The 14789-nt window shown below is 37.0% G+C and overlaps 1 protein-coding gene across 1 annotated transcript in view; it reads left to right on the top strand.

Moving 5' to 3' along the window:
• RASGRP1 (RAS guanyl releasing protein 1) overlaps window positions 1-14184 on the top strand; it is a 55715-nt gene extending 41531 nt beyond the window's left edge. The window contains exons 15-17 of the mRNA XM_088145057.1: window positions 196-342; window positions 2060-2430; window positions 7234-14184. Coding sequence (XP_088001183.1) covers window positions 196-342; window positions 2060-2430; window positions 7234-7365 — 650 coding nt within the window. The 3' untranslated portion in view covers window positions 7366-14184. The remainder of the gene's footprint in view (window positions 1-195; window positions 343-2059; window positions 2431-7233) is intronic.
• The last annotated feature ends 605 nt before the right edge of the window (window positions 14185-14789 follow it).

The following is a 14789-nucleotide window of genomic DNA, read 5'->3' as shown; positions in this document are numbered from 1 at the left end:
TGGGGCTTGTCTCTGGTATACCCTGCATAGGCTTGAGTTACATTTATCACGGTGTAGCATTTTCTGGGACTTTTGCAAAATTAAAAAAGTAGTAGGAAAGGAGTTTGGGATAGAAGAAGAATTAGTATGTTAATAAATCTGTTTTTACTTTTGGCACTAAGCCAGTGAGCTGACTTTGTTTTTATTTGCTTGAAGACTGTGGAATGAACTGTCATAAGCAATGCAAAGATCTGGTTGTATTTGAATGTAAGAGAAGACCCAAAGTGACAGCTGTGGATAACAGTCCAGCATCAGCTCTTGCATCTAGCCTCTGTCCCATGGGACTTAAAGAGCACATGCATGGTAAGTTCAGTTTAATGAAGCATTCTGATGTCATTTAATGTTACTAAATTGTTTTTCTATGTTTTTCTTAAGAGTAACGATAGTTAAAGTCAGCTAGGTAGGAATGATTTTCAAAGTGTCCTTCCACTGTCAACACATCTGGAAATTCCATCCACCCCTAAAAAACTTGTCAGGTCTTCAGAAGACATACATACTTAGAGAACAAATGTTATGTGTAATCTTGAACACATAACATTTGTTATGGATGGTCACCCTTTCTATGCACTATGTTAGTTTTTGAAGCCAACACAACTAATTCTGAGTACCAAACTGAGTAAGTAGTATGTAGAACTGCATAACAGGGCAGGGCAGGCAAATGCTCCTTCCAATATTTCAGCGTAATGACAATGTTAGTAATTAAAATATATTATTTGTAATTAACTTCTGAATTCTAGCTAGAATTCACACAGCTTTACAAAGTTGTGTACAGTTTGTTTTTTATATCTTATGTATAATATGTACCTCAACTCAGAGAAATATTCTTTAGAGATTCATAGTACTATTGAACCCAACTATTGGGTTGATGGAGGTTTGATGGAAAAATCCTTCTGGACACACAGCTTAGTTTGCTAGCACTTTATCAGGAGGTCTTTATGATGTACATATTTTAGATGGTAGTCCTTTCTAATTCTCATACATTTTTCCCCCAAGCTGAAATGTTTATTTAAGGATACCGTCCATCCCTACGTCCAATTTTTGTTCAGATGTCACACTTTCTTTCCAACCTTGGCTTTGACTCCTTTTCCAGACCGTAGAGCTGCCTTTCCCAGCCTGATATTCTCTGTCATGTTTTGGATGTATTTGGAGAAGTCCAGCATACCTGAAGAACAGTAGTTAAGGAGAAGTTGCTGCTGAAATTTTTGAGTTGATACTTCAAGTATTAAAGGCTTTTTGCTTAATATTGTGGACCAGTATCTGTGATGGGCAAACTGAGCATGGTCAGAGAAAAGAAGGTGCCTTATACTGACTTAGACCTTTAATCTGTCTAGTTTAGCCTTCCTAACCCAGGCATTCTCCATAGGTATAAACTTTTGCACCCAGCATGCTCAGCTATAGCCTGGGCTGTGAGTTCTGGGACTGATGTCTCCGTACAACTTTTGGAAGGGCTGACCCAATTCAGTGCAGCCTATTCTGGCAGGAGATTGGGGTGTCAGGCATGTTTTTCAGCTCTTTCTGGAGATTTCAGAAACTGAGTCTGATTTTTGCCATGTGTATATGTGAACCCAAGTAATTGTTGTTTGTAAACCATAGTTAATACCTTGATAAGATGTGTGATCTTAATCACTGTTGCTCATTAAGAAATTGGTTAAAATAAACCATGGCTTAATGTCATCTGTGATCTGAGCTATTAGCCTTTATCAATGATCATTATGAGCATGTTATTATATTCCATTATGACTTTTCAGTTGTAAATCTTGCATATTCTTTTAAAAAATTAGCAGTAGGATATAAATGTTTCTCACCAAAAGCAGCCTGAATTGTAGGCCCAGTATTGTTAATGTAATGGACAAATTGCATGATGAAATTTGTAATGCTAGGAATAAAGTTAAGGAAATACAGTATATAGTTCTCTCTAGATATTTCTCTTACTCTTTTCACTGAGCATTCCAGAATATTGCGTAGTTCATTATTCTCCCCAGTGCTCAATGGTTGTGTTCTGTGTTTTTCCCCACCTTAGGGCTGGAGGAGGGAGGATTTCCATTTCCTAATGGCGAGGTGGTTGAACATAATGAAGGCAGCAAAGATAGAACTATTATGCTTATGGGAGCATCAGCTCAGAAGATCTCAGTAAGGCTAAAGCCATCTGTGGTACACAAGAGTACACAAACTGATATAATGATGGCACATGGTAATGAACTATCCAATCTACAAAGAGAGTCAGGAACATCATCCGAAAATAGTTTTCTCCAGCCAACTCCTGTGTTTCCATGTTCAAGTCCAGTTCTTGGCCGTAAAAAAGCGTATGTGAAATGGGAAAACAAGGATTGCAGTCAAAAAGTGAAGGAAGATCCACAAACACTAAAACCCACCTATCAGGAACTAGAAAAGGTATGAAACAGCTTTGAAAACTGTACAGAATAACTAAGAGTATGCAGAGACCACATAAACTCTGTTGATCTGAGTTTGAAGAATGTAAACAACAGTACTTTTTTTTCATAGAAAGAAATTTTCAGACACAGTGGTCCTTTATGACAACTGTAACAAGCCTATCACATTTTACTGAAATAAGTGCAAAGATTCAGAAGTTAGACTCCTTGAAAATCTGGTTTTTAAATGCCTATTCAAATTAAAAATAATATTTGCAGAAATAATAGTCTCTTCTCCATGGAAGAGGCATAAAAACTAGCCAAAGGTGATTTATTAAAGAGGATGGTATCATAAGGAGGGTTGTTGCTTCTGTCTGAATCTGACAGAATGATTTGGGGAGATGGAGAAATGGAATTAAAGGCATTAAACCATAGTATGTAAGGTTGTTGGTCATTATCTACTCTGGTAAATGTGATGCTATATGTTTAGACTTAAGGTGGGTGTTGTAGCTGTGATGAGACCCATTCATGGAGGTTGTGAAATTGAAGGGCTGAAGTTTAGAGCTTATCCATCTAGAGCTTATCCAAGATTTTCTTGTCACCAGAAAAGAATGCAAACTTCTGCTCAAAGCAGTTTCTTAAACTGATTGAGTCTCAGAATTTGGGATGTATTTATAGCCAGGTAAGATATTATTTTGGTGGTGTACATGTAACTCCTAGAAACCAGCAGAGTATTGTTTTAAGTCCTTATGAGAGATAAGCCATTTGTCCTCTCAGATAAATGGTTGAAGGGTTGCTGTTGGTCTGACAAAGTAAAAAGCAGTTGCGCTCAGAGATGGAAATGGCAAGATTGGGTGATAAGAGGATTCTTGAAGCTAATTTGTATAGATATTTTTTTCAGAACCCTGTAATATTTCTTTTGGAGTGGAATATAAGTTGTGTCTAAGCTAGGTGGCTTTTTTTAATTCAAGGTCCATTCCCAATGAATAACATGCCCTGATTACTTGGTGGCCTTACACTTGAACCACTTGATGGATATACTTGGACATGCACCCATCTAATAAAAATAAAAATTCTCAAATTCCCAAAAAAGCAAATGATTTCACAACAGATTAAACTTTTACAGTGGCAGTTGTTTTGTTAACAGTAAAAGAAATGGAGGTAAAAATGAATTATGCAAAACAAAACAAAAATTGAATTTGCAAATAAACCAGGGAAATGGTTGGCATATAAATTGAGGAAAGAAAAAGAGAAAAAAAATGGTAAAAACTACAAGAAGGAAATACCATTATAATTGATAATTTAAAGATGCAAAAAATACTTCATCAATATTACTCTAAATTCTATAAAGGAGAAGAAATTTCCATGGCAAATGTTAAAGAAACAAAATCTACCGAAGATTACCGAAAAACAGAAACAATTAATGAATGGGCCTTTAACAATAAGGGAAGTTTGTGAAGTTATAAAAAAGGTTAAAATAGGGAAGGTGCCTGGACCATGGTTTACCACCTCTTACTATAAACATTTTGAAGATGAACCACTACAACCGTTGCAACACACGATGAACTCTCTTTTACAGACTGGAATAATACCAGACAGTTGGATAGAGGCCCATATAGCATTAATACCTAAAGAAGGACAAGATTTGACCTCACCAAAAAATTTATTGTTCAATATCATTACTGAATAATAAGTAATTTACGATGATTTTATCTGACAGAATGAAAATGGTTTTACAGAACTTTATTCATAAAGAGCAGTGTAGGTTTTTACCTAAAAGACAGCTGAGGGACAATATTAGTAATGTATTGGATATTTTGGAATACTTGAAACAACATAATGAAAAACAAGTAGCATTGATTTTTCTTGATGCAGAAAAGGCCTTTGAGAATTTGAGCTGGACTTTCTTGTTTAAAATTTTTGAGGATATGGACTTTGGCAGAAATTTTATCAAATGAGTAAAATCAGTTTACATTTCACAAAAGCGCAGATAACTGTGAATGGGGAATTAACAAAACCTTGTGAGATACAGAAAGGAGCTAGACAAGGATGCCCATTGTCGCCATTGCTATTTATTTTAGCTTTGGAAAAATTGAATAGAGATATAAGGCGAGATGAGAGAATTGCTGGAATGAAGATTAAAAGAGAAACTTATAAATTATGGGCATTTGCTGATGACCTGGTAATAATCTTGGAAGATCCTCTGGAAGGAATAGAAATATTAATGGAAAAACTAAAGGACTTTGAGGTATTAACTGGCTTTAAAATTAACAAACAAAAGACGATATTAACAAAAAATATTAATATCAAAAAACAAAAGGAATTGATGGAAAAGACTGGTTTTAAGATTGAGAAAAGAGTAAATTATTGGGTATCATTATGCCTAATATGAATTGTGTGTTATGTCAGAATAATTATGTTAAGATGTGGAATGAAATCAAGAAGGACATGTTAAGATGGGAGAATTTACCATTGTCATTGTTGGGGAGAATTTCTTTGATAAAAATGAATGTTTTGCCAAGAATATTGTTTTTGTTTCAAACAATACCTATTTTGACAACTGATGTATCATTTAAACAATGGCAGAAAGATAAGTTTGGCAAGGGAAAAAAACAAGGGTTAAATATAAAATACTTCAAGATGTAAAGGAATGAGGAGGATTGGGACTGCATGATTTGAAATTGTATTTTGCAGCCTGCTGCTTATTCTGGATGAAAGAGTGGGTTCTGCTGAGAAATTAGAGGATCTTAGAAGGGCATGATCTGAGGTTTGGATGGCATGGTTTTCTATGGTATGATAAAGCTAAGGTTAATGTAGATTTTAAGAATCATATTGACAATATGGAACAGATATAAATCAGACTGTGTCGTAAAATGCCTTTATGGGCCTCAGCCCAAGAAGCATTAAATAGGAAAGAAACACTAGGTAAAGAAAAATGTTAACTTATCGAGAGTTGTTAGAAAAGGAACATGGAGAATATAAGATGAAATCAAGAGAGCAACTGGCTGCAGAGGTATTTAGTTTTAAACAGTTTTTGTATGCACACTTAAGAGAAAGGTTTAAGTAGATACTAGGACATTTGGAATTGAGCAGCAGAAGACAGAATTTGAAGTTGAACTATGCACAAATGATGAACATGTATAAACTTTTATTGAAATTTGAAATGGAAGAACAAGTGAAAGATTGTATGATAAAATGGGCTAAGGATAAAATGGACATAACATTGATGGAACAGTGGGAAAATATGTGATTAAAAGGATTGAAATTACATTATGTTATAACTTAAAACAGATTTTTTAATAAAATGATGTACCATGGTATATGACTCCAGAAAAATTGTCTAGAATGTATAAAGGTACTTTAAATTTATGTTGGAAATGTGGACAACAGGAAGGGTCACTTTATCATGCCTCATGCACTTGTAAAAAAGGCAGCAATTTTGGGGTTCAAATACATATAATGATACAAAGAATTTTAAAGATTGACATTCAACTGAAACTAGAACTTTTCTTGCTGGGATTAATAGACAGTCAATTAGAAAACATTATTTTTATATATGATTACTGCTGCAAAACTATTATATGCACAAAAATGAAGAGACTCTGAAATAGCCACATCAGATGATTGGTTGGTAAAGATGACAGAACTAGCGGAGATGGCAAAATTAACTTGTTTGATTAGAGAAAGATCAAAAACTACATTTACTAATGATTGGAAACCCCTTATGGACTTTTTTCTGGAAAAAGAGAAAAATGAACCTGTGATTTATGGGTTTGAAGATTAGAAAGGGTAGCTTATGGAAAGAAGGAAATTATAGTATAACCTTAGAGAGGGTAAAATATAAATCGGTCTATAACCGCCATCAAGAAGATTGGAAGCCATTTATTTAGAACCCCTCTCCTCTCCTCTCCTCTCCTCTCCTCTCCTCTCCTCTCCTCTCCTCTCCTCTCCTCTCCTCTCCTCTCCTCTCCTCTCCCCTCCCCTCCTTTTTCTTTTTCTTTTTCTATATTTATTTTTCACTTATTATTTTTCTTTATTCTTCTTTAATTCGAAACTTGTCCTGTTATTCTGTTGCAAAACTTCTTCAATAAACATTATTAAAAAAAGGAAGTGTGTTAGCCATAGCATAGCAGCAATTTATGTGTAAAGACAATCTGGAAATATATTGCTATCCTGAATGTACTGCATTATTAAGAAATAAAATTTCCCCACATTTAGGGCCCAGCCTTTGAAAATTATTCAATACATACCAAGATGTTAAACAAATTAGTGCCTACTTGAAAAATAACTTTCTTACTGTTTCACTGGATTCAGGGCTGCTTAGCATATCAGGATTTCCCAGCAAAGCAGTGTTAACCATGAGTTACATTCACATGTAAAAAAATGAATATTCTTGAGAAAATTGAAACTATTACATATCCTGCTTGTAGTATGGCAGCCTATATTGTTCTTCAAGGCTAGATTGCATGTATTTATTACATCTTGAGTTACTTGAAGAGCCATCAACCATCATTACCTTCCTCCTTTCCTGCAGAATGGAGAACACTGGGTAAGCAGAAGATCCATCAATTAAAATAAATATGTTTTCTTCCAGTTATTTAGAAGATATCTTTTGCAAATGAAAGCATGTGTTTACCAGGCTCTCTTTTTTGAGAGTCAGTTGTGGTAATTGCTCTCCTCTTGTGCAAACAACTGTGTATCTTTCACTCCAAATCCCTTATAATTCTTAAATTAAGATGCCATTCAGGCAAGTGTTCCTCCTAAGTAAAACTGAACATTCTGAAACTATTCTGTTCTGATGGTGCCAATTTATATTTTTGTTTAGGAAAGAAGTGTTCTAACAGCAGAGAATGAAGCGCTCAAACTACGCCTTAAACAAGCTCATAAGAAGATTGAATTCCTCAGCATTCAACGAAATCACATATTGGACAGTAGGGAACATGGAGATTGCTTGTAGCTAACAAGAAGGACATTGTTCTGTGGAAAAGGGTAAAGCAAATGGGCTTTTTGAGTGTATTTAAGTTATGCATTGAAGTGTATGTAGTGTGGCAGGATTTTAAACTAAGGCTAGATAGTCTTGTTTTGACTTCTATTCATACTTCTGGATATATGCATTTTTGCTATCAGTTGAAACTAGTTTGCCTTCTATTTGGCTGAAATTACATCATTTGGAATTCTTGTTATTTAGAGCAAAGAACACACCTGTTACCAAAGTAACCAAACTGTATTATCAAATAGGAATGTGTACCTTGGGCTAATTTTGGCAATGCAAACTTGAAAACTGGCATGATTTTTATCTGAACTTTACAAATGTTGCTGCTTGAATGGGCATATGAATCAAATTTTGAGATGGTTGATCTCTTTCTCCAAGGATGCCAATTTCAGATTGACAATTCCAAAAGCCTCCTCTTGAAAAGGTATCTGCAGAGTATCAGCAAAAAAAGATAAAGATGCTGGCCCCAAAGGTGTGATCAAAGTTCCTCCTGTTTTTTATGTACATTGCACACACACAAACGAAATAGGCAGAGCTTTGATTGCAGTGTCATGACCTTGCTCTTGACCTTTTTGACAACACCCTGCAGTCACTCCTGTGTGTTTGGCTGCAAAATGGTTTTCAACCTGTGCTCTGACGCTGGACTCTAAACAAAGGCAAATTGAGATATTTCACTGGCATTCCAGTGGATATGGATTTGCAGGATTCAGTTTTAAAAAATACCTTCAAAAATACCCCCAGAGACAGGCTCCTGGTGCTAATTTATTTATCTGATTTCTATAGCTGCCCATCTCAGCAAGTGATTCTGGGCAGCAAACAATTGTAAAAACGTAAAACAATTAAAAACAGTTAACAGCCAATATAAAATAAATATGTATGGTCACCAAATAAAATTATCACCATAAATGTCAATATAGCCAGGACCCCAGGCCCAGGCACATAACCAGGGTCTTCAAGGCCTTATGAAAGGCCAACAGAGTTCGGATTATCCTCATCTCTGAAGGGAAAATGTTCCCTTTTAATGGTGTTGATTTAGTTTCCGTTGCAGTCAGTAGACCAGATCTTCCTTTTGCTTGTAAATCTTCGGCCATTTGAGGCTTTCATAGAATGGTTTTTAATGAGATAGAGAAGGAATGGACAAGTTTATCAGCCTTAATCATAACTGTGCCATATGGAGCATTTCCTGCTTGACAGTAAAGCCAATGCTGGTCAGTTTTGGCCCATTTTGGACCATATGTCACAAGCATAACCAAGCTATAATACTGTTGCTTGAGTTTCACTAGCTGGGAGGTACATGCAGTGTATTGGTACAGTTAGGATACAAAACGAGCAAAGTGAGAAAGAACAACGTGTGAATTTGATGTACTGTATATAAATATGGTAGAAGTCAGGATGGTTTGCAAGAATAGAAAGGAATGGAGAGGTATAGAGAATCATGTTGGTGTAAACTAGATTTAGTTGGATTTCTTTTATCTTTTCATCCACCACTTCTAACTCGTTTGCTGTACTTTGCAAAACATCCAGCTTGCCCTGAAAAGGAATAGCATGTTGGGTATATATATATTTATTTATGCTTATAAATCTAATGTTCATTTGATTCTCTCACAGTGAAAGCTGTTACACTTATGTTCCAACTATTGTGGAAAAAAAATACTCTCTCACTTGCCAAATCCAGTGTGTAGGACTGGCTGGGGTGGAATGGAGGTGGTGGGGGAGGGCAGAATGACTACACGAGCACTGTGTACATTCCGATGCTACCTGTACTATTTTGTATATGTAATGGGACGTTGCACACACAGATATATCTGTAAGTGGGAATATACCATTCAGACTTGCAATATTGATGTCAGCCTTGCAAGGTCCAGACACCCAGATGAACTAATTCTACTTTATTGCAAGGTTACATTAACAGAATCTTGCAAGTCTGAAAGTACATTTCTCCCCCCGTTGCCTTTACATCCCAAGAAACTAGGGAGGGTCCCTTCTAAGACGTTTGCCACGCCCACATTCCTGCTGTGGGCTAAGCTGCCTCTTATCCGACCGTTCCCCTGGCTGTGGCTCTTCCCCATCTCCCAAGGTCATTCCCACATACTATTACAGTAACAAATAGAACCTGAGTTGCAACATCACAACACTCATTTTGTGATTCTAACAAAATGGCAAGATTCTGAGGACGCCTCTGATGGCTATTCTGCTACCTCCCCCAGATTATTGTTCTAAATTATGGCACAGGAAGCAAATGAATCTCACAAGTCCCTCCCTGCAGCAATAAAAAATAAAACAGTAATAAATTAAATAGCTAATTATTTGTTGCTCTTTACTGACGCTGAATATCTACTGCTTGAACCAGCTGCCTAGCCTAGCTCCAATATTAGAGCAGGCTTTGCCAGCATGCCTAGAGTTTTAGGGTGATAATAGCATATAAAAGCCCTAGAATGTGCTTCAGGTAGAGTAATGTTCACAAATCTGAAGGCTGACATGTACATACTTTTCTTTGCACAGTTTAGATAAATCTGTGGCAGACACTGGAGTGTTGAAGCCAGAATTTGGAATCTAAATTCAAATTGAGACTTCAATAACTAGATGTCCTTGGTTCCTAACTCTGAGACCAACTCTTACTTCATATGATAGCTGTAAGGCTAAAACCATATTTTAGGGAGGATGCAGGATTAAAAGTAATAATTTAAAAGTTGGATTCTTGCCATTCAAAAAGGTAAGTCCTCTCTCTTTCTTTCTGTGTGTCTATACAGATAGACCTTGACCTACTACCATTTGGTCAGTTACCATTCCAAGTCAGGGTAGCACTGAATGAATGGTGATTACTGCCAGTCCTTGGCATTTTGGCCATTCCAGCACCCCCGCAGTCACATGATCGTGATCTGGGTGCTTGGCAACCTATTTGCACTTACGACTGGTTGCCAAGCATCCCATGATCACATGATCACCATTTGCAACCTTCCCTACTGGCTCCACCAGAAAGTCAGTGGGGAAGCTGGCAGGGAAGATCACAAGTTGCAGGGGTAAGTCTCCCCCACCTGCACACCCACCCCCAGCCCCTCTGCACGTGTGCCATGCCGACCACTTGCATACCTCTGTGCACCTTCCCCAACTCACACTGCACCCTCACACACCCTCCCCAACCTGTGCAGCATCTCTCACGTATCCCCTCACACTCTCCCTGACCTGTGTGGTGCCTCTCGCACAACCTCCCCGACCTGCGTGGCACTACTTTCCCACCCCCTTGCACCATCGTGCACCCTCCCTGACCTGCATAACTCTCCTGCACCCTTGTGCAGCCTTGCCAATCCACACAGCTCTTCTTGCGCACCCCCTTGCACCCTCCCCATGCCATGTCTCTCACACACGCTCCCTGACCCTCCCCCGCATCCTGTGTACCCCCTTGCTCCCTCCCCCACCCGACAGCAGCCACTTACTTGCCTGCAGGCCTGGGACTTGCAACTTCCTGCTGGCTTCCCCACTGATTGTGGTTGTGGGAAGCCAGCGGAAAGTTGCCTCACCCAATGACTGAGGGACTGCCATTGCTAAGGTATGCGGTTGTGCTTATGAGTGTATTGCTTAGCAATGGAAATTCCAATCCCAATTGCTGTTGTAAGTTGAGGACTACCTGTATATATTATCAAAAAAGATGCTAAAAGCCACTTTCATGTTCCATGTCTAAAATTTTTTTTTAATAGTAATTTTTTAAAAAATTACAATTGCAACAATAGAACTAATATAAACTAATAAAACTAAAATAAGAAAAAATAGAAGGTGCAGAACAAAAAAAAGAATAGAAAGAAAAATAGAAAAGAAAAAAATTAATATAGTAAAGGAAAAGAACAGAAATATATAAAGAAGTGACTTCCCTCTTCATTACAAGTATAAACAATTTTAGTACCTTTTCACCTTCTCTTAAAATACAGCAAATGATCTCTTCTTCCCATATCCTATCCCATATCTATGAACAAATCCATAAAACCTCATCATTTCTGTCCTGATGTCAGCAAAAGCCCACTAAGGGTTACCAGAAATAACAATTAAACCTATTTTAACCTTGATCAAATAAACTTAGATTCTTTCCTTTAACTTCTAACAATCTTGATCTTTAGTTCCTTCAAATAATGTCCTAGAACTTGATTTCTTTTAATTTTTTCTTTGTCCCTTCTTACAAAATTCTTCAAAGCTTTAGTAAGCCTCTTTTGTAAATCCAATATTGGAAATTATCCAGGTCACACTCTTGCTTTGTTATTTGTATATCCCTTTTAATTATTAAGACATCAACCAGTTTCTTTTGTATAGTCAGGGTAACATCTTTTTCCATGTCATACTTGTAGCTTGTCATTTTTAAATCCACTTTCAAATCAGTCTCAATCTTGTCAAGTAAAATTGGTTTCTCTTCCATAACATCTTTTAAACACAATCTATCTATAGAGTAAGATACTCTTAAAATTAACTTCTGGGTCCATATTCAAAAATCCTTCAATACGTCCAATGTTAAAATATTTTGCTCCATTCTGTATTTGTAAGTTGAATTTAAATGTTCTTCTTTAATTGTAATTCTTTTAGTTCCGTCTAGTGTCCAATTTTTAAAGTCATGTCTTATTTTATTTTTTTTTAGAATTCAAAACAAAAGCATTTTCCCATGGGAATGATTCTTATAATTAATTCCCAAATCTTATTTCAAATCCATCTGGACCCTTAGTCTGTTTGTAACTTTCTAAAATCAAAGTTTTAATCACCCTTTTGCTGTTTATTCTCCCCCCCAAATTTTTTAAGTCCTTAAACTTATATTTAAAACTTCTTTTGCTAAGGACTGAAAGAAACTCACCTGGTGCTGTAAAACTTGTCAATCTAAAGGTTCTTAATAGCTGAAAAGCAGTTAACAAGCAATTTCTGAAAGTGATTAGAAAAGGAAGTTTGTGAACCCAGTGTCCTTTTAAAGGCACCAACCTTGGTTTCAGCAAGGTGTCTATTTTCTCATCTCCTAGAGCTCTAAACCCACTGGAGACCGCTGTCTTGTGGTCTCCTTGTGTGGAGAAAATGTTGGAGTACTTGTAGGCAATCTCAAGTCCTCTCCTTGTCTGGAGAGGAATGACAAAGAGCCAGTTTACTTGCTGGCTGTTCCTTCTGCCATGGTTGTCTGCTCTGCTTTTTGCAGAGCCGTCCGGAAATGTCTAAATAATACACTATAAAATATTGTGTGACAAACTGTTGACTTTCATGTAGCTTGTGTTATATTTATTTACAGACTTATTTTAAGGCTCTGGTTCCAGACAAATGTAATATATTTTTACAACAATGATGTATTATTTCCCCAGTTATAATGGTATTTGTATATATATTTACTTTTTTTTTTTTGAGTAATGTCATGTTAATATTATATTTGTAAACTTTCTTGTAAGGCTCAGTTTAATCTGTTTGTTAGATTCTTTAAATAAGCAGCTTCTGTAATTTAAATACTTTTCAGAAAATGTCTCCAATTCTTAATGTTAGATAAGTCTGATTATTTAATGTAAATTCTTGTATAATATTAAAAATGATCAATGCATGTTTTTTTAAGGCCAAACTGAAAACTAGAAGTTATACACTAAATGTGAACTGCAGAAATGAAAATTCACTTCACTGCACTGGAGTGTCTGTCTTCTTTCCTGATGTTTGCCTACTTTCAGCAGTCATGTATACGCAAGCATAAGAAGATACCTCTTTAAGGGGGTGCTGACAGGTGTGATGTTTATGTCTGTTCACATTCAATCACATTTTTCCCCTCCTAGCCCACATGTTTATGAATGTGTTTGTATATGTGTATGTACACACACACACACTTACAGATATTCACACAGAACATGCTTCATACACAAAGCTTGCTGTGATTCTGTTATATGATGAGAAATGAGTTTAGTTTTATTTGCATCCTGCAAGGAAGCAATTAATATAGATGGAAAGATGGACTGATAACATTTACTTGTAATTTTATATTTCCCAGAACGAGTTTTTATACGATTAAGTAGTGCTTCTCACCTTAGACAGTCACGGGTGGAAGTGCATTTTTCTAGTTATAAGTAACATATTAGAATTCTGTACCTGGAAGGGGCCTTTTGAGCGACTGAATCCAACCCTCTGATGAATGTATGAATCCAAATTAAAAGTTGGCTTGTCTGGTTTCTGTTTGAACATATCCAGTGCTCCACACCTATCTAAGTAATTGGTTCCATTGTCAAGCTGCTCTTACAGTTGGGAAATTCTCTCTACCCTTTAGTAGGAATGTACCTACTATAGCTTGAGAGTATTATTCTTGTGCCTTGCACTCTACAAGGTAGAACAGGTTTTAACATTCTATATAACATCCACTATTATTCATATTCCTCCTCAGACATCTTTTAAGGCTAAACATTCCCAGATCCCTCTGCTCAAAGGTTCACCTTCCAGTTCACTGATCAACCTCTTTGCCCTTTTGTTCTTTCACCTGTTGTAGTTTTTCTAAATCTCATGACATCCAGTACACACTAGACGGCTACTGAAGTAGGGTCTTACAGATATGGAATTTAGTTTCCAAAACATGGAAGGAAATTGTTCCATTAAATTTATCGATGTTTAAAATCTCATGCACCTTTTTAAATAACCTTGTCTCACAGCACCTTGTAATCAATTACAATTTCAAAATTGCGCACTGACTCTGCCCAGAGAAATGCAACTCCATTGAGGATCAAAGGTGACACATCACTAGACCCTGGAGAGCGAAAAATTCAAAGCCACTCTGTATTGTCAGGGTTGAATTGGAGCCGGTTCCTCCCCATCCAGACCCTCCCAGCCTCCAGGCACTGGGTCAGCACCTCAGTGGCATCACCTGACTGGCTAGGGGTGGAGATGTATAGAGGTAGTCCACAATAGGGACAGAAAAATTTGTTAAGTGCCATGGTTGCTAAACAAGGCATCACATGACTGCAACCAATTTTACAATATTTTTTCTGGTGGCCGTTAAGTGAACCATGCAGTTGTTAAGTGAATCAGCACCATCAATTTTGCTTGTCGAAAGCCGGCTGGGAAGGTCCCAATGGTGATCATGTAACCCCAGAATGCTGCAACCATTGTAAATACATGCTGGTTGCCAAACACCTAAATTTTGATCACGTGACTGCAGGGACACTGTGATGGTCGTTAAGTGTGAGGACCAGTCATAAGTCACTTTTCAGCACTGTTGTAACTTCGAACAGTCACTAAACGAATGATCGAAAGTTGAGGACTACCTGTAACTAAGTATCATCAGCATACTGCCATTGAATGTCCTCACCCAGCAGTTTCATGTAGATATTAATGAAGAACAGTGTGGTCCAAGGATGGGCTCTTGAGAAGGGGGTGCACCACCACTCCCTTCAAGGCAGGCAATACCT

This window comes from Python bivittatus, unplaced genomic scaffold, assembly GCF_059951505.1.
Source record: "Python bivittatus isolate LINGU-HERP-01145 unplaced genomic scaffold, Pbiv_v1 ctg000480_np1212, whole genome shotgun sequence".
Classification (NCBI taxonomy): Eukaryota; Metazoa; Chordata; class Lepidosauria; order Squamata; family Pythonidae; genus Python; species Python bivittatus.
This window is presented reverse-complemented; position numbering and strand designations above follow the sequence as displayed.